The sequence below is a fragment of the Squalius cephalus genome (genome assembly GCF_949319135.1).
Source record: "Squalius cephalus genome assembly, chromosome: 1".
NCBI lineage: Eukaryota > Metazoa > Chordata > Actinopteri > Cypriniformes > Leuciscidae > Squalius > Squalius cephalus.
Window position 1 is genome coordinate 18,403,859 of NC_137122.1, and position 21,120 is coordinate 18,424,978.

A 21,120-nucleotide genomic window follows, 5' to 3' on the forward strand; every position below is an offset into this window, starting at 1 on the left:
ACAGTTAAATCCGACCTCTAGTTCATAAACGCCAGAGGAGAACTGGCCCCCGACTGAGCGCTATACAAATGTACTTGACTCCACAAGGGTCAAAAATGTATTTCTACTAGATGGGTCTGTACGTTGAAGGAAACTTCTAATGGTATTGTTCCTAAAGCTTGCCTTGTGGCGAGAGGTTTTGAAGAATTCAATATTCATGAATTACAAAAAGATTCTCCCACATGTGCATCAGAGTCACTCAGGCTGCTGTTAGCTGTTATTTGTCAAAACAATTGGAAAGTAAATTCTATGGATATTAAGTCTGCCTTTTTGCAGGGAATGGAACTCTCTGGAGACATTTACATTCGTCCCCCACCAGAAGCAGTCGGGGACAATGCGTTGTGGAAACTAAAGAAATGTTTGTATATGGACTTGCAGACGCTTCCCTCTACTGGTACAACAAGGTCAAAGAACTCATGCTGAACAGTGGTGGTAAAATGTCACGGGTTGATCCTGCAGTGTTTTATTGGCAGAAAGAGCAGTCTGAGGTGACAGGAATACTGGCATGCCATGTGGATGATTTTTTTGGGGCAGGTTCAGAGCACTTTGTAACTAATGTCATCCCTGTAATCAGCGCGATGAGCCCTCGTGCCAGGTTGCGCCTATAGATTATATCATGTATCCAGATATATTGTCAAAACAAGCATCAGCTATCAATATCAAGATGATTTAGCATTTCCAATTTAAGTATTAAATTATTAGTAGTATTATTGTATTATTATTATTATTATTAGTAGTAGGGAATGCCAAGGCTATACTTTATTATTAAATTGATAGGCTATTCAAATTAAATTTCCACGCAATAATTTCATAGCGCATCACGTCATAACCAACTTGCTGTGAGGATAATAAAATATTACATAGAAGCTTACTCATCCTCTTTGAAAATTGACTAAAACATTTAGGTCGATTACAATGAATTATAGGCAATTATGAACAGTCTATAATATGTCCGAACACTGCAATAATCAATCAATGGAAATTAAAAACAGCTTTATTTCAAAAACATTGTTTAACAAATTAATAAAAGAGGCAAAGTGTACATCGCAGCTGGCTTGGAAGATGTGGGTAATCGTTAATCCATTTTTCAACACGAACTGGAGGTAAGAACTAGGATCTCCCTCTTTTATTTATTTATTTTAATCTTTGCTGCAGATGAAACTTCTGTTTTCGCGCAGGCGCAGTGGGGGAAAAAACGAAAACACTGAGTAGGGCAGAGGGAGAGGAGAGAGGTTAATCGCCTCTCGTTTCCCCCTGTACACTGCACGACAAAGCTGAAAATCGGCCCGACCCGAAAAAGAGTCGCACGAGTCAGAATTCGGCTCAAAATCGGACGAAAATCGCACATGTGTATGCCCGTCTTTACACATTTTGCTGTGTCTACAGGACAGACACACTTAATGGAGTCAGATTACTTATATTGGAGTCAGAGATAATTAAATGCTTAATTAAAACAACAAAAAACAAAAACAAAATATTTTTTCACATAATTTACCTTTATTCTGCACCGCTGTTTCCCTTCTCCTAAAACGGTCTGATGATTTCCTGGTTATAAGAAGCCTCTCCCTCATAAATACACGATGGGCTCTGATTGGTCAGCTTTGCCCAGTCTGTGTTGTGATTCGCTTACCGCCTAGTTCACGCTGTCCGGAAACGTCACGCCGTTACCATAACAGCAGTTGCATGTGCTCCGGTGTTTTAAACACAGGCGTCAATTATATTGCCTTATCCATTTCAGCCCGAATCAGATTTAGGGAATATTAGTGGAGAGGAATCAAGCAGATCTTGTGCACGAACGGCTGTTACACGACGTTTCAGAGAGGTAACGTATGTTTTTTTTGTGTAGATGTCTTATACTTTTTGGATACTTTTTATATATGCGGTTATTTGTAAATGCTACTGCTTATGCTAATGCTACTGTTTATGTTACAACACGCAAATACAATTGAGTAACGTTACATACAATCGTTTAAACTCAACATTACTATCTTCGAAGGGATTATTTGGCCCCCTCTCTCTCTCTCTCTCTCTCTCTCTCACACACACACACACACACACACACACACAAAACAAATGTAGCCAAATATCTGTCGTCAGAATATGAGCACATTACGAGACTAACATGGTTTACCACAGTAAAGAAAGTGTTTACACAGAACCATGTTTAATGTAACGTTACCTGTAGCCATGATATAATTATTTTATGCCTTGTTTCAGACTTATCCCTTGATAAAACATGAACAAATATATACAGTGAACTAGAGTATTTTGACAGTAATACATTATTTAGGCGAAAAGTGCAACAGTAATTTATACTCAATCTAAGCAAAGAGTATTGAGAGTGAGGAGTTGTCGTCACGGTATAGAGCCCCTCCCCTCGATCCGCCATGTTGGCAGGATTCCAGCGGCAAAACATCATTGTTTACGTGTGTTGTTAACTCGGTAGTAGAGGTTTTCGCAATTCCGCACTGTTTTACCATGCCTGGAAGTAAAAACTGCTCCAGTGTTTGTCACAAGAAGCCAAGCGCCGACATTAGGCATTTCTCAATAGCAAGTACGCAAAGTTCGGACTTCAATGCCAAGTCCAGCTCAGGAGAATGACTCCCGAGGACGCGCGTCACTCAGCTCGCTCTGCTACTCCGGTTATCTCACTCTGTATGTACATTTTAGGCAACAATAAAACGAAATATGTTATAAAACACTACAATGCCTCTTTTCGTTTTCATTTAAAGAAATCTTAAACATTACACAAATGTGGTTCAGGCAACGCATATTTATTATATTCACTACATGTAACGTTAGCATATTTATAACAAAACTTTTTTTTTAATTGTTATATTTAAATGGTTCTTTTCGTTTAAATTTTAAAAATATTAAACTTATTAATATGGTTCAGGCAATATATTATGTGCATTTGTACTCTGATCATCACTGTAATAAAATTTAAAAAAAAAATACAAAACTAAACAATGTCTCTTTTTGTTGAATTTCAGTTTTATCAATAATAGCCATTATAAAAGTAAGTAGCCTATAAGTAAAAAGTACAAGAAGCTATACAATAAGAAATAAAGCAAACGATTCAGTCAAACATACAAAGTCAGCGCTCTAGTCTAACATTACAACAACGGTAAAGTTAAATAGCCTAAATATAAAGTTATGAAATTTCACTTAGCCCTCAGTTTGGCCAGGGAACAAGATTCACAAGACCAAAGATCGCCCGTTAGGTCAACACAAGACGAATTATATCTCATGTTATCTTCTCTAAAAATACCGCTGTTTTGCGCTTGGTGTGAGCTTGTTCCTGTAAGGTCCCTTTTCTTTCGCTTTATCTTTTTGCATTGCTTTACTTTCTTCCTTTTCTTTTTCGTATTCGTAGATCAGTCTGTGTCCCGCTGAAATAATAAATAGCCTAATAAATGCGCAAAAATGAAAGAGCTCTGGAATGTTTAGTCGCGCTTCTGTGTAGTTCTGAAGGCGTTGCCCCTGGCAACCGATAGCGTCTCCTTCCATCATGGCCGACAGGCTCAGACCCCGCCCAAATCAACCCAAGTCGGCACGTGACTCCTCACTCTCAATAGAAGTAACAAGAGGCGAAACTCCGTTGCAGTTTTGATAACAGCCACTAGGTGGCGCTTCGGTAGCGCGGCCGCCATTTTGGACTGAACCAACGGCTTTACCGTTAGCACAACTACTGTTCAGCATTAACATTATGTCTGGAAATAATTGGAAACAAAGAAAAAAACAGTGTTCTGCCATCAACTGCAACAACTACCAGTGTACAACCAATCAACTAGCATTTCATAGATCCCCCAAAGATCCAGAGAGGTAAAGTAGAAAAGGTTTTATTAACTTTAAAGTGAGCTAACGTCAACGATAACAGGTGCTGTAATGTTAATGAAAGCTATCCCATAACCGCAGTAACAGTTTGCTAATGTTATGTATTTGGTCGAAATTGTGAAGACTCGAAATGGGCTTTTTAAATCGCATACTTTCAGAGATATATGAACACCTAACCTGGCGAATGATCGCTTTATTAATTCATTGTTATCACTAAATTAACCCTTTAACTGTCACCTTTTTTTCGCATAAACATGAAAATCATCCAAACTTAAATGGTTGTAACGTTAATTCAAGAATGCTTTGGAATTTAGACCTATGGTTGGTCTTGTTTTAATTTGTCAGATTATTGTTGAAGTGAAATAAATTATGAAAGTGAAACAGAAAAAAGTTATATAAATTTGAGTTTATTAAAATGTACAAATTTAAAAATATAATTATTTATATTTTATATAAAATATATATATATTACAAAATATATTTTACTTTAGAACTGCAAGAAAATAAAAGCAAAAAATCTGAACAAGTTGTGTTCCATATTTTAGGTTGATATGCTGATATCTCGCTCCCTCACCCTTTCAGTCGTGTGCTCTAACGTTACACGGTTTGGAGCTGCGCGCTCTTGCTCGCTCGCTCTAGATTCCGGGTGATTTTAGTTAATTTGCGGGCATCAGGGAGCCGCTATCAATATGCGGGAGACTCCCGGATCTTCCGTGAGACATGGGATGACTGCTCTAGAGATATTAAAAACTTGAAACTACTTTTTAGTTCATTTAACTGCTTTTGAATTTGAACCGGTATCGTTCAATCCTATGACAGCTGTGTTGCGTTCAGTCCAAGATGGCGGAGCTGCAGCTCTGCGCATGGGTGAGTTTGTTGCAATGGAACGTTCTGTTGAGTTTCGCCTCTTGTTACTTCTATACTCTTTGATCTAAGTAGTCCTTTAAAAGCACTAAGTGCAGCCACAGTGTAGTGAAATAAGAGACTTGAGTAATAGAGTACACAAATAAACCTCAACTGAACAATTAAAGGTTAGTTCACCCAATAATGATTTGCTTAAAAAAAGTATTCTCGTCGCTTGATAAATCATGATGATTGTCAGTTTCTGCACATAAAAATTGTTATGTGTTAGAGATCTAGCCTAATTACAATGTATTTCTATAAATAAATAAATAAAAGCAAACCATGTTTCAGTTCATGTTGCTGTAGTGTTTGAAGATGAGTGACATTAGTGTTTGTCTTTTTATTATTGATGTTTTATCCATGTCATATTGAGAGAAAATAACAGTATTATCTTTTAATAGAGCAGTTTTATAAGCTTTTATCATCTATCCTGACTCAAATAATGTGTTTCTAACAGCAAACACTCAGAATAAAGTGAGATGATCTGCTGATGATCCTGAATGGCTTGTTGAATGAGTGTTGATAGTCTGAGGCTCATCAATATTAACAGATCTGCTGAAAACACTCTTTATTTCATGACAATAGTTCCTGTTTTCACCTCATTTATTATGCTGATGTCTTCAGATCTCCTGTAAATTGACACTTGAAGCTCATTTCACTGGTCAATAGACGGAGAGTAATTGTTGGTTTCTATAAAGAGATAAAGACATAGGCTAAATGCCTAAATGTAATTTAGTATTAAAACAAACTCCGTAACTGATAACTTTGATTTTTGCAGATCAGCTCCTCCCACTGCAGTCACATCATCAGTGAAGCTCCTCCCACAGTGAAATTCATCATCAGTGAATCTCCTCCCACTGCAATTCTCCAATAAATGCTGGAATATTCCCATCAGCTACAAGTGAAGACGAGCACAATGCATCAGGAAGAGCTGAAATCTGTAAAGACTGAGTTTATTAAAGAGGAAATTGAGAACATGAGTGATCCAGAACCCTGCAGAATGAAACACACTGAAGATCCTGAAGAACAAAGAGGTTGGTGTTTATTCTTCATTCATTCATGATGCTGAAGAACATTCATGTTAGAAAGACTCAAACACTTCATCAGTTTTAGATAAACAGTTAAACTATGAAATGAAATGGTTTAATTTGGGGTTTTCAAAAATGGTCAGTAAAGCGAAGTTTGAGAACTTATCATATTGATAAATTAAATGAAATGGCACAAACTTGTTTGTTTACAACAAATGGTCAGTAAAGGGAGGTTTGAGAATCTGTTATATTGATTGTCAATATCAGGTCCATCTAAATATTTTAGCTGTTTTATTTTACAATTATAACTGGCTTTCATTTTTTCAACCATGTTACGAAACATTTTGACAGTTCTCAATTTTAGATTAGATTTCTGTTCACAAGCTTGCGATTCGATATCGATTGTTTTGGATATACTGAGATAAAGTACATGGCAGGGAAAGAAAATCTCTCAAATAATGCTGTAAACTACACATGGGAGTCAGTTGGTACTACATTACTATAATATTGAAGGTTAACATTTACTGATTTGTATACAAACACTTAAATTACATTCAAGGATGTTTTTTATAATAATAAAGTTATACTAACTTTACAATTACATAATCATATTTCTACCTTTAAATATACACATTTAAATGGTGGCTGTCACAAAAACTTTACTGATTTATTAAAACATGCATTAAAAATCGAACATTAAAAATTATAATGCATTATGTAATTTGATGCATATAATTATCAAAATGCTCCTCTAGAATACATTTTTCTAGCTGACTAACGAGTTATGGTCTATGAATATGGTTTTGTTTTTGTATGATTTATAATTTTTATTAGGGCTGGGCGATTTAAATCGCGATATTGTTATGCGCATCTCGTCAGTAAAGCCGGTTCCTTGATTAGTAGTAAATCACCATCACCTGCTTTAAGATGAAGCGGCATTTAGGGCCGAGGAGATAATTAAGTGATTAATTTAGTGATGATTGAGCATTATTGAAGACACCTGATGTTAACAAGCAGAATCACTGAAGAAGAAAATCACAAATTGTAAGTTACCATTAAGGTGATGGGTGTTTGCTTTAGTTTGGGCTCTAGACCATTATATGTTTACTTTAATATTTACTGTTGTTTGTCTGCTGTTATTGATTTATAACAGTTAAATTAACAAAGTAAAATGTTATCTTATAGTGTTGGTTATGTTTTGACATAATCATGCTGTGATCTGAAAAAGGAAACTTATTGAGGTAGTTTGGTTTAACTTGTTAGCAGCAGTTTAGTGATTCTTCAGCCTATGATTATCAGTACTTTACTTATAATTCTAAATATTTAATAAACATTGTTCTGACCAAAAGACATTCAGATTAGTGATGTTACGTTCGTGAACGAATCGTTCTTTTTGAACGAATCTTTTAGGTGAACGAATCGTTCTCGTTCACGTAATCCATTGACTCATATTTCTCGTTCACTGAAATTCCTCCCTCCACCGCCGCGCGGCGCTATAGACCAACGCTACTTTTGCGTCATCGAAGGGCAACGCCCCTTTTTGGGGGAAGACAAACAGATTCCCCTGAGAACAGAACTCGCTCGCTCTAGACCTGCAAAGTTTCTTGATAGCAAAAATGGCACAAACATACACTCTCTTTGCCGGCCGAGGACCGTGAGCGGTACTTAAAGAAGCTACTGGATAGGGAGTTACAGAGGTGTCCCTTTGAAATGGTCGAAAACTGGATTAATGACCCCACGCAGTGGCCAAATATGGACTATTCTGACATCTACCACTATCTCGTGGAATCACCAAGTAAGTAACGTTAGCCTATTTTTTTGTCATTAACACACTCACAGTATGACAAACTAGATGATGAGGCCATGTCAAGAGGAGTCGGTGGTTTACTTGGATCATATTTCACTTGATTTAAGCTATTGACAGTTTTGTTGTCGACTAGCTATACTAGTAAGAAACCCTCAAACACTGTAATCAGAACAATCATGTCAGAGGCTAAAAACATAAATAGTCCGTAAGTGGGGTAGAGACAATGAAAAACATGCCCCATACATATTTTGCCGTACACTGTAAACCTTTTTACAACTTTCAAAGTCCTAGCACTTTCTAGACACAAGCAGAAACCAGCCAAGTCCACTTTAGTCCTAGCCTGCCACTATTTCAACAGTAAAATCAGTTAACAGCCAAGGTAGCGTGCCTAGTGAGAGCTAACGTTAATCACGTAGCTGCTAGCAGCTTCGTCTTTCTAACTAGTAAGTTATAGTTAGTCGACAACAAAACTATGTCAATAGCTTAAATCAAGTGAAATATGATCCAAGTAAACCACCGACTCCTCTTGACATGGCCTCATCGTCTAGTTTGTCATACTATGAGTGTGTTAATGACAAAAGAAAATAGGCTACTTACTTGGTGATTCCACGAGATAGTGGTAGATGTCTGAATAGTCCAAAGAGAGTGTATGTTTGTGCGATTTTTGCTATCAAGAAACTTTGCAGGTCTAGAGCGAGCGAGTTCTGTTCTCAGGGGAATCTGTTTGTTTTCCCCCAAAAAGGGGCATTACCCTTCGATGACGCAAAAGTAGCGTTGGTCTATTGCAGCGCATGCGCAGCTCAGTGAACTGGATAGCTCTGTGTTTTCAACCTGTCAAGAATGACTAAACCTCAAGCCAATAGCGTTCGAGTATGAGATGTGACGGAGCATGTGATTTGTTGGATGTAGTGAACGAATACGCCCTTCACTGACTGTGACCGAGTTGCTTTTGTTTTGAGTCTGAACGAGAGAGAGATCTTCTCGTGAACGAACTGGTACATGTCGTTCGTGAACGAAAAGAACCAGTTGTTTGAACGATAATGGTGGCGAACCGATAGAGATGGGTTTGTGTAGTCAGCATATTTGCATCAAAGAAGGAAATTAACACTTTACCATTAATGAAAACAGTTTAATAACGCAAGCATGGTTAAATATAACAAAGACAAATTAACATTGTCATTTTGTACTTGACGGTTTACTTGATTTAAATTTACACTTCTCTTTACCTGCTTTGCTTTTTTTTTGTTTGTGTGTTTTAGACTTAGTTTTGTGGTATTTTGCACTTTGAAAAATTTACTTTACTACTTGTTCATTTTGTATGATCAAAAATGAATTAATTACGTTTTATTCATGTCATATGCACTTCTCTAAAAACTAAAACAAACCAAAAAATATGACAGTATTGGTTAGGACTCAGTGGTTCCCAAACCTGTCCTGGAGGACCACCAACACTGCACGTTTTCTTTTTCTCCCTAGTCAAACACACCTGATTCAACTCATCAGCTCATTATCACATGGGTTAATGAGCTGATGAGTTGAATCAGGTGTGTTTGACTATGGAGAAAAAGAAAACGTGCAGTGTTGGTGGTCCTCCAGGACAGGTTTGGGAACCACTGGGTTAGGTCTCATTTGCGTAACGTTAGCAAATAACATTTCAGTTAGGGCTGTGAAGGGGCATGTAATTGGTTGGATCTACTGAACGAATACGCCCGTCACTGACCGAGATCGCTCTGTTTTGAGTCTGAACGAGAGAGAGATCTCGTTCGTGAACGAATTGATCAAACTGGTACTTTCGTTCGTGAATGAGAGTACTGGGTAGATCGGTCATTTAGCATGTGATTCAATCTCATTCAAAGCGCAGTTATAGGTGTGCGTATAATTGTTTATCATATTTAACATACATAACATAACTCAACGTTTAATATAATCCCAGATTTATGAATGTGTATGTCTGACCAAACAATTAAAATGTTAATTATGCAAGAAAACCTTGTTTTGGTCATCTGAACCTCTTATTTAGACTTATTTTATTAATTTAGTAAATAAGGCACAAATTTTAACAAAGCCAAATCAGTTTTTTTTAACAAGTAAATACGTTCGTTAAAACATATCATAAAATACACTCTTTTTCGCCACCTGCTGCAGTATTTATGAAGAAATTGTCACTGAACGAATCAGTGAACGAGTCTGAACGAATCATTTTGGTGAACGAACTGAAAATGAACGAGTCTCTGGAAAGAATCAAAATTTCCACCACTAATTCAGATAAATTCATTTAAAACACAGACATCAATAATCAGCCTGTGAATCTCAACAATGGTGACAATAATAAAGCATGTTGCAGTGGCTGCCACCAATCACAGCTCATTAATGGCTGCCATCATGCATTGCGGTATGAATAAATTATGATCTGAATTGTCTGTAATTTACTTTTCCTAACTGAATATTCTGCTCCTCACCATTGTTGAGATGCATAGACTGAATCTTGACTTCTGTGTGTAAAAGAAAGATTTTTTTTTTTTTTTTTTTTTTAACAACTTTTAAGAAATCCTTTATATTATATCAAAAATTCTGGGCATTTATGCAGATTCACTAACCAACAACATAAATCGAAGTCAGAAAGAAGGATTTTAATGAGTTCAGTGATCAAGTTCAAATGATGATTGTCATAACAAAACCAACACCATCAGATCACTTTATTCTTTGTTCAACTGGTGATTATAATTCAGAAACAACAGCCAAACAAAATCTAAAGTTAATAATATATGGTTCAAGAGTCCAACTAAAGCAACCATTGATCGTCATAACGGTAACTTACAATTTGAGATTTTCTCCTTCAGTGATTCTGCTTGTTAACATCAGGGGCCTGTTTCAATAAGGAGGTTCAACCAACTCTGAGTTAAAACTTGAACTCTGAGTTGACTTACTCTGAGATGGGAAACTCTGAGTTTGCGGTTTCAGAACAGCTGAAATGAGTTAGTTCAATCAACTCTGAGTTGACCTACTCTGAGTTAAGCGCGTGCACCACAACTATAAAAAGCCATTATCAATGGAGCACAGATATTACGAGTCACCATAGCAACAGCGCCAAACAAAGAGGAATTACTGTTATACAGTGTTGGGTGTAATTAATTACCAAGTAATCTAAATATTGTGATTTAATTAAAGGGATAACTCTTAATTCTTCTGTAATTTAAAATAAAATCTGATGTAATTACATTAAATAGGCTACTGCATAGACTATAGAGAACAATTCTGTATAAAACAATAGTGGATTTAACATACATTTTTAAAAGGTATATTTTTTATGTAACCTTCTCCCTCTACACACTTTGGTCAAATCAAGAATAGTTCATGCAATTGTATATTGTTTATTTGAAAGCATTAAAAGTGCAGTTTCTTGTCTCTCCTTGTATTGTTCAAGTGGTTGAGGTTGACATGGGATTTAGTAATTAGTAATAAGTAGACCAATACTTTCTAAAGATAGTAATTATTACATTAATCTAATTACACTGAAGATTAGGCGCGAGTAGGCTACAGGTTGAGAGAAAAATACTTTTTTATCAAAAGCGACTTGCGACAAATCTAGCCACTTTCACTGGTGTTATTGGAGACTTTTGTGGTGTTTGGAGACTCAAAAGCACAGAACACCCTGCAGTTACTGTGCTCAACGAGCAGCGGGGGCTGCCTTGACACACACACACACAGACACACACACTCACTAACAAAGGACTACAATCGTTAAGTCTTAAAATATAATCTGCATTGCCTGCAAAAATCGCTATTTTGTTTGTTGTATTCAAGATTGTGCCTAAGCTCCGACTGATTAGCCCCCGATACTAGTCTCTCAACATAGCCACACACATCGTTGCATAGATATCATTTTCATAGATATAATTTTCTTGCAAGAAAGAGCAGAATTGAGCGGACACAACTTTTTCTAGTATTTTAAAGGGAAGATTTGAAATGGGTCTGTATTTTGCTAGGTTATTATGATCTAATTGTGGTTTCTTAATGAGAGGTTTTATAACTGCCAACTTGAATATTTTTGGAACATGACCTAAAGATAAAGATGAGTTAATAATATTGAGGAGAGGCTCTTCCACTACAGGTAACACTTCTTTCAGTAGTTTAGTTGGTATAGGATCTAATAAACATGTTGTTGGTTTAGATGCAATGATAAGTTTATTTAGCTCTTCCTGTCCTATAGTTCTAAAGCACTGTAATTGTTCTTGCGGGGTGATAATTGAGGCTGAATCATAAGACATCATCAAAGATTGTACATTTACAATTGTGTTTCTGATACTTTCTATTTTCTCAGTGAAGAAATTCATAAAATCATTACTACTAAACTGTAACGGAATATTTCGCTCAGGTAATGTCTGTTTATTTGTTAGTCTAGCCACGGTGGTAAATAAAAACCTTGGATTATTTTGGTTATTTTCTATTAGTTTGCGGAGGCTGCTTTTAGGGCCTTTTTACATACTGTCTTTCCACGCGATTCTAAAGACCTCTAAACCATGTTATATAAACCAGTATGATAAACCATTATGCTATTCCACTAATGCCAACATAATTTGAGTCTATTTAAAATAACGTTGTGGTCAATAGTGTCAAATGCAGCACTAAGATCGAGTAGCCTAACACCAGTGTTGGGAAAGTTCACTTTCTACATGAACTAGTTCAAAGTTCAGTTCACAAATTTTAAAATGAACTAGGCTAGTTCAGTTCATAGTTCATATACTCAAGATTTTGAACTAAGTTCACAGTTCCAAAAATGAACTAGTTCATAGTTCTTTTTTTCCATGTTGCTGCGAGATATTATTTTTCAAAATGATTGCCACAGCCCATATAGAACCACAGACAATTATTTTATCAGTTTTAACACTGAAGCTATGCGTCAGATTTTTCCCATCCTCACCGACCTTGTCATAAAACTCGTTTAAACGATCATACGACGCCTCCTTGCTGCTTTCTGTTTTGATTTGATTTGTAACCTAAGTGATGAGTCGTTCATGAACGATCCATTTATTGCGTCTGTCACGTGACAAATAAATGAAAGACTCGAGGTAAAGTAGCCTAATTATTTATGTTCCCTGTAAACGATTTTTGACTGCATTATAATAATTTCTAATTGATCAAGATTGCGTAGGTGGATGTGTTCGGGGAATTTGCCAGTTAATAGTATAACATTTAAAGCCCCTTAAATGAACGAAATGACTCGAAAAAAGATTTGTTCATTTTGATGAACGAGATCGAACAACGCGGCAGTGCGACACTGGTGGCTTGTGTTGCCAGATTGCGTGTTTTTTCCCGCTACATATTAAGGCCGGTTTAGGTGGGTTTTCGCCTGGAAGGCTCTATAGAAATCTGGCATCCTATTGAACGAAGTTAAACTGAGAGAGCGTGCGTTCACAGACACCAGAATGAACGAGTTCATCAGGCAGTAATACGGTACGTTCAGTTCACGTTCGCCCAAAATATGAACGAGTTCATGAACTATCATTCAATGAACGCGTTCAGGCACAACACTGCCTAACACTAATAGAGAGATACAACCACGATCGGATGATAAGAGCAAATCATTTGTGACTCTAATGAGAGCTGTCTCGGTACTATGGTACGGTCTAAATCCTGACTCGAAATCCTCACATATATCATTTCTTTCAAGAAAGGAACACAGTTGTGAGGATACTGCCTTTTCTATTATCTTTGACAGAAAAGGTAGATTCGAGATCGGCCTGTAATTGACTAATTCTGTAGGATCAAGTTGTGATTTTTAACAAGTGGTTTAATCATAGCCAGCTTACAATCACCAACAATTAGGACTTTATCTGCAGCCGCTACTAACTCTGATAGAAAATCAGCAAATGCTTTGATTTAAAATCTTTATGGTGGCCTGTATACAGTAGCCAGCACAAATGTTAAACGTGATTTATCATTTACACTAGTGTTACATTTAGCAACAACACTTCAAACAAATTATAATTCAGTAATTCTGAAGATATTACTATAAATTATTATAGCTGTTTTTTATTTGTTGAACATCAATTACATTTTTACCCTTGAATGGGTTTAGGAGTTTTTTGTATGTCCTAATTCGGGGAACAGACACAGTCTCTATATGATGATAACTAGGTGAAAGAGGCTCTATGTGATGGGATTTATCTGACCTGGGTAACGCGAGGCCGCTAGCAGACGGTCGGTTTAGCCAGTCTGTCTGCTTCCTGACCTGAGCCCCAGATTGTCATGTTTGAGCTCTAAGACTATGTGCCATATTACTAGAGAGAAGAGCAGCACCATCCCAGGAGGGATGAATACCAGCTCTTTTCAACAGGTCAGGTCTGCCCCAAAAACTTTTCCATTTTTCTATGAATTCTATATTATTTTGCGGACACCACCGCAACAGTCAGACATTGAGTGAGGACAATCTACTAACTATCTCATCACTCCTGCGAACAGGACGGGGGTCAGAGCAAATTACAGTGCTTGACATCGTACTTGCAAGTTCACACACCTCTTTAATGTTGAAGGAGTCATAACCTAGTATTACCTTGGATTCCCACGCTCTATTATAGTCTTTCAGGCCCTTCTAAAAAAGAAAAGTTGAAAAAAAAGCAACTCACGTGTGCACCACGTTTCTGCATCTTTCACAGTCGAGTGCGTACTTCGAATCGGACACTTTTGCGTTGGCGGCGCGTCCACACGCAGCGGCTTCTCTCGCTCCCGATAGAATGGTGTTTTCGTGTCTTTTGTCTTGTGAGTCGCAGTGTTTTTGTACGTCTTCATCGCGTCAATTTGTATTTAAGTGCGTATACAGCCGTGAGTTTCTGTTAGAAGTCGGCAGAACCACATTTTTAGAGTTTAACTCCGCGTACGCAGAAAAGCTGCGAGAACTTGGTCTGCTCCGGAGGCCTACACCATCACCGACCCCCACTAGTGCATCTCGCCCACAGTGGAGGCGACACAAGCGGGTCTGCACACACACAGGTCTGTTAAATTAAGCAAAAATTACTGACACAGTAAAGGGTAGATTTAAAGGGGGGGTGAATTGCTGTTTCATGCATACTGAGTTTTTTACACTGTTAAAGAGTTGGATTCCCATGCTAAACATGGACAAAGTTTCAAAAGTTAAGTTGTACGTTTGAAGGAGTATTTTTGTTCCAAAAATACTCCTTCCGGTTTGTCACAAGTTTCGGAAAGTTTTTTTTCGAGTATGGCTCTGTCTTACGTAAGATAGGGCGGAATTTCCTTATATGGGTCCTAAGGGCACTTCTCCGCGGCCGTGCACGCACTCATAGACCAGAGAGAGAAGAGAGCGAAAGCAGTACGTTACCTCAAAGCGCTATGCTCGGCTTTTAGGGAAGTCAATGTCACCAAAGAAGTGGGTTTTTGGTTGCCAGGGCAAGACAACCCTGCACAGATTCCCAAACAACCCAGCGTTAAGGGAATAGTGGATGGAGTTTGTTTTTTCGAAGCATCAACGGAGGTTGTGCAAGACTCTTTGTTCCCTGCATTTTGACGATGATTGTTTTATAAACAAAGCCCAGATCGTCTAATGTTTAAGGATCGAGCAGTCACAATGATAAAGGTTCGCTGTCGCATGCGGTGAGTAAACTGCTATTTAAACGAAATTTAAATAAAGAAATTAAACGAAATTTAAATAAAGAAATTAAACTAAATTTAAATAAATTAAAGTAAATTTAAATAAAGAAAAACGAAATTTAAATAAAGAAATTAAACGAAATTTAAATAAAGAAATTAAACGAAATTTAAATAAAGAAATTAAACGAAATTTAAATAAAGAAATTAAACGAAATTTAAATAAAGAAATTAAACGAAATTTAAATAAAGAAAAACAAAATTTAAATAAAGAAATTAATGAAATTTAAATAAAGAAATTAAACGAAGTTTAAATAAAGAAATTAAATAAAGAAAAACGAAATTTAAATAAAGAAACGAAATTAAGTTAAATTAAAAAACGAGATTAATTTAGATTGATAATAACGGGTAAAAAGGCTAATACATTTTGTTTCTATTATTCTATTTTCCGCAATGTCAAAGCAACACAGCTTAATCCAAAACACAAGCTCAGACATGCACTTTGTCCATACAAACTCCACTGTTCTGCGCTCTTGCCAGAGAAGACTTGCGCGTCGGTTCTATTTCTGGCATGCACGCGTTTTCCGCGTGGCTCGAGCCGCGCCTGAGAGACGCGTGTCTCACGCAGGCAGTGTGCAAACTCCAACCTGTTAACATGGGAGCCGAAATAAAAACGGCCATGCCACGCAGTCAGTGTGTCGCCAAAGTGCGAATGAGAACCGTTTCGCGGGGGATCCCAGATGTGAAAAAAAACAACAACAACAAATATTCGAATGTCAAATTTTCAAATCGAATACCAACCCACCGAACTAATATTCGGGTCCAGCCCTATAGCCTAGTTTCACGTTTAGTACATTTTGCTTACTACTTATTTAAAATAGTATAAAACTACTGTACATATGTAATTATAAACGTTTTCATTATGATATTATTAATTTTACTTTACTAAAAAGATCTGAGTTCTTCCTCCACTGGTAGATATTAGAGAAATTAAGATTAAAAATAGAAGAGTATTTAGAATATAATATAATATAAAATGCAATGTAAACTAGTTTGGTTACAGCTCAAATTCTCATTCTATCATTCACCCTGCCTCCATTACATATCTTTGTCACACAAGTGTTTAATCACCACATTTGAGTTATCATTGCAAAACGTTTATATATTTATTCTGTTTATACTGTGTATTCTATATACAGTACCCATCAAAAGTTTGTACACACCAATTGGAAAGTGTGTCCAAACTTACTGTACTATAATACACATCAATAATATTGCTACTGTATTATAATATACACACAAATAATATCGGCCGATATATCGGTATCTGGCTTTTTTTTAATCGGTATCGGCATCGGCGCCCAAAAATCCATATCGGTCGGGCTCTAACTGCTATACTGCTCGTTTCTGTTTACGGTTGCGGTTGCGGATTAAATAATACCCCATTCGTGTATCTCTATTGATAACAACATTGAACACTACACAAATATTACTTTTATTCAAACTAAGTTGTCTTATAACAGACGACCGTCGCAGCCCCCCCCCCCCCCCCCCCCCAACGGCGGTTATGTTACGAACCGTCACATTTGATTTACGTCATAACCGTCATCACCAATTCTGAAACCGGCACACCCCTAGCTGCCACATACAATAACACCATAGACCTCCAAGAGTACTCAAAGACTGTCACTGCCTACATCAACAAGTGTATTGATGATGTAACAGTCACAAAGACCATCACTGTCCGGGCCAACCAGAAGCCGTGGATGACAGGGGAGGTCTACAGACTCCTGAAGATACGGAATGCTGCCTTCAGAGCTGGAGATGAGGTGTGTCTGAGAACAGCCAGGGCCAACCTGTCCTGTGGCATCAGAGAGGCTAAGAGACAGTACTCCAGGAGAATAGCACATCAATTCAGTGACAGCAGAGACACTCAGAGTCTATGGCAGGGGATACAGAACATTACGGATTACAAGCCCCCACCGCGGACCTGTGACAGTAACATCTCTCTGCTGAACGAGGCGAACGTCTTCTTCGCTCGCTTTGAGATACAAAACAACTCCACTGCACAGAAGATTCCATCTCCTCCCAGCGACCAGATGATGACGCTGACCCCAGACAGCGTGAGGAGATCCTTTAGAAAGATCAATGCACGCAAAGCTTCGGGTCCTGATAATATTCCTGGGCGTGTATTGAGAGACTGTGCAGCAGAACTTACTGATGTCTTCATGGACATCTTTAACATCTCATTAAGTCTGTTGTCCCTACATGCTTCAAAGCTACCACCATCATTCCAGTTCCCAAGAAGCCGTTTCCATCTTGCTTTAATGACTACCGTCCAGTTGCACTTACTCCTATTATTATGAAGTGCTTCGAACGGCTAGTCATGCACCATATCAAGTCTGCCCTTCCCCCCTCCCTGGACCCTTTTCAGTTTGCATATCGGTCAAATCGCTCGACCGATGATGCCATCACAACTGTCGTCCACTCAGCACTCACACATCTAGACAAAAAGGACTCATACGTCAGAATGCTGTTTGTAGACTTCAGTTCCGCATTTAACACTATCATCCCTCAACAGCTCATTCACAAACTGGTTCAGCTGGGGCTCAGCTCTTCACTGTGTAACTGGCTGCTGGACTTTCTAACTGGAAGACCTCAGGCAGTACGGGTCGGCAGTAACACTTCCAGTACCATCATTCTGAACACTGGGGGCCCCCAAGGATGTGTGTTAAGTCCCCTCCTCTTCACTCTGCTGACCCACGACTGCACACCGTCACATAATTCCAACCTCCTTATTAAGTTTGCGGATGACACGACTGTGGTGGGTCTCATTAGTAACAAAGATGAGACAAACTACAGGTGCGAGGTGAGCCGCCTGGCCAGGTGGTCCAGTGACAACAATCTCTCTCTGAACGTGGACAAGACGAAGGAGATTGTTGTTGACTTCAGTAGAGCGCACACTCAGCATTCTACTCTAACCATCAACGGTGCCACTGTGGAGAGAGTGAGCAGCACAAAGTTTTTGGGTGTGCACATTTCTGAGGACCTCTCCTGGACTGTATACACAGCAGCACTGGCCAAGAAATCACAGCAGCGTCTCTACTTCCTCCGTAAACTGAGAAGAGCCAGAGCCCCGCCCTCCATCATGTACTCCTTTTACAGAGGCACTATTGAGAGTATTTTATCGAGCTGCATCACTGTGTGGTATGGGGCCTGTAACGCATCTGGCCGGAAGACTCTACAGCGCATAGTGAGAGCAGCTGAGAAGATCATTGGTCTTCCCTCCCTTCAGGACATTTATGGAACCCGTCTCACCCGCAAATCCCTTTGCATTGTAGGTGATCCCACTCACCCGTCATACAGCTTCTTCAGTCTGCTGCCATCAGGGAGGAGACTGCGGAGTCTACAGGCCAGGACCAGCAGACTAAAGGACAGCTTCATTCATCAGGCTGTCAGGAAGCTGAACTCGCTCTCGAAATTACCCCCTCTTCTTTCTTCTGCCCTAGGCTCCATGGTACCAGGACTACCCCCCGTCCAGACCCATATTCTTAGGCCCTTTCACTCTCCCCTCCCACTAACGTATAATGATGATGGCATGAACCAGTCACTTGTGTTGCATGGGTCTGCCCATTAGTCGCTCTACTACCTCATTAGTCAGTTTAAATAAAAGGACTGCTTTTTGAGCACTTTGGCACTTTAATTAGACAGGAATAAGCTTCTTCTTTTTTTTTTTGCACTAAAATCTTTGTTCACTACACTGGTTTGCACTATATTTGCCATGTGTCTTACGCTGCTTTTTTTAAAATTATTTATTAGAAAGTTGTATTTTATATTTTATATTTGATCTAGATATTTAGGTTTTATTGTTAATGTTATCTGTATGCACCATGGGTCTGAGAGTACTGTAATTTCAATTCTCTGTATGTATGTACTGTACATGTGGAAGAACTGACAATATAGGATACTTGACTTGACTTGACTTGAATTCAGTAATGGCGTCGCTCGACTGAATATGAGGGGGAGGGGACAGGGAGGGGGCAGGGCGGGCTTCCTGCAGCATAGGTCTGCGGTGTCCATATATGGTATATCCTGAAATTAGCATCACGTATTTGAGTGCGCGTGCACGTGGGCTGGTTGACGAACCCAGGGGTAAACAAACGCTTCACTTTTAAATATCGGCTTCCCGGTCAGTGTATAATCGTTAGGCAATCATAACATACATTTTTTCTCGTGGAAAAGTGAAAATTACAGGTCATGACTCCTTTAATTTTTGTGATCTACGACTTGCGGAGTCGAACATCATTAGTGCCGACATGAATAATGATCTTCGAGAATTTACGATTAGCATTAGCCAGCACTTTTAAATTTGCTTTGAAGTCAGGCGCTCTGGCTCCCGGCAAACATGTGACTATGGTGGCTGGTGTCTCTATTTTCACGTTCCGTGTAATAGAATCGGCAATAACTAGGGCACAATCAACAGGATTCTTAGTGGGTGTTTCGCTGAGTGGGGAGAATCTGTTTGATGCTGTAATCGGAATGGAAGAGTGGTGTTTTACAAAACATTGTTCATTTCAAAATAAATAATTTTGTATTTAGCCTATTAAATCTCCTGCTGTTTATGATGTCATCTGTTATAACAAAAGACAGTTAAGATGAAAAAGAAAAACAGTTCTTGAATTGAAAACGTTATGGCACTGTTGTATATGTGTAATGTTTTTATTACATTAGATAAGTTTCACGAGTTCACACTTACATATAATTTGAAGGGGTAAAGTTTAATGCGTATTTGGCGTGCTGTCCGGAGGGAGGGCTACACCCCCCCCCCCCCCCCCCCGTATGTAAGTAGCTGCGTTTACATGGGCACTTAAAATCGGATTGAGGGCTCAATCGGACTAAAAAACCTTCCGGTAAACACCTTAATCGATCCGATTGAGCTCGATCCGAATGAAATTTCGATCGGATTGAAAGGGGTGGATTATTCCTTTTGTAATCTGATCGAGAGAAAATGTAAACACTTGATCGGATTGAAAACCGAAAACAGTTCTTGAATTGAAAACGTTATGGCACTGTTGTATATGTGTAATGTTTTTATTACATTAGATAAGTTTCACGAGTTCACACTTACATATCATTTGAAGGGGTAAAGTTTAATGCGTATTTGGCGTGCTGTCCGGAGGGAGGGCTACCCCCCCCCCCCCCCCCCGTATGTAAGTAGCTGCATTTACATGGGCACTTAAAATCGGATTGAAGGCTCAATCGGACTAAAAAACCTTCATGTAAACACCTTAATCGATCCGATTGAGCTCGATCCGAATGAAATTTCGATCGGATTGAAAGGGGTGGTTTATTCCTTTTGTAATCCGATCGAGAGAACATGTAAACACTTGATCCGATTGAAAACCGAAACTGAAAGGACTGCGCATGTGCAATGACGTTAACTAGCGAAATGACGTATGACGCCCGGAACGAGCTGTTCTTCCTGTTGAATAAAGTGTCATATTAATAAGTTTCCCGTCATTCTAAAATTCTCATTTCACTCGCGCGTCTGTGAAGTGAAGCAGGACAACATCCCACCAGTGCTTGTGTTGGATTCTCATCCACAGATGACTGGTTTTGGCCGCGGGGAGGGGCATTTTTACTGCGTGATCAATAAGCAGCACGGCAAAACGGTTAATATGCTCTAAATTATGACCAGAGACGAATTAATATTACGTCTGCTGTTTAAAACAAATAAAGAACCAATAGAGGAGAATATTTATGCGTGAAAAGCGGGAAACTCTGTATATTCGTGCAGTGTGCGCATGTCAAAACATCAGATCCGATTTGAAACTCGTGACATATAAACGCGTGCATCAACCCGATGACTTTATTTATCATTCATGTAAACACCTTGTTCGGATT

General features: G+C 38.5%; 1 protein-coding gene across 1 annotated transcript in view; it reads left to right on the top strand.

Moving 5' to 3' along the window:
• LOC307164298 (uncharacterized protein) overlaps positions 1-21,120 on the top strand; it is a 138,722-nt gene that overhangs the window by 109,500 nt on the left and 8,102 nt on the right. The window contains exons 1-2 of the mRNA XM_079880952.1: positions 1,685-1,861; positions 5,558-5,813. Coding sequence (XP_079737078.1) covers positions 5,654-5,813 — 160 coding nt within the window. The 5' untranslated portion in view covers positions 1,685-1,861; positions 5,558-5,653. Of the gene's footprint in view, positions 1,862-5,557; positions 5,814-21,120 lie in introns of the transcript that reaches the window.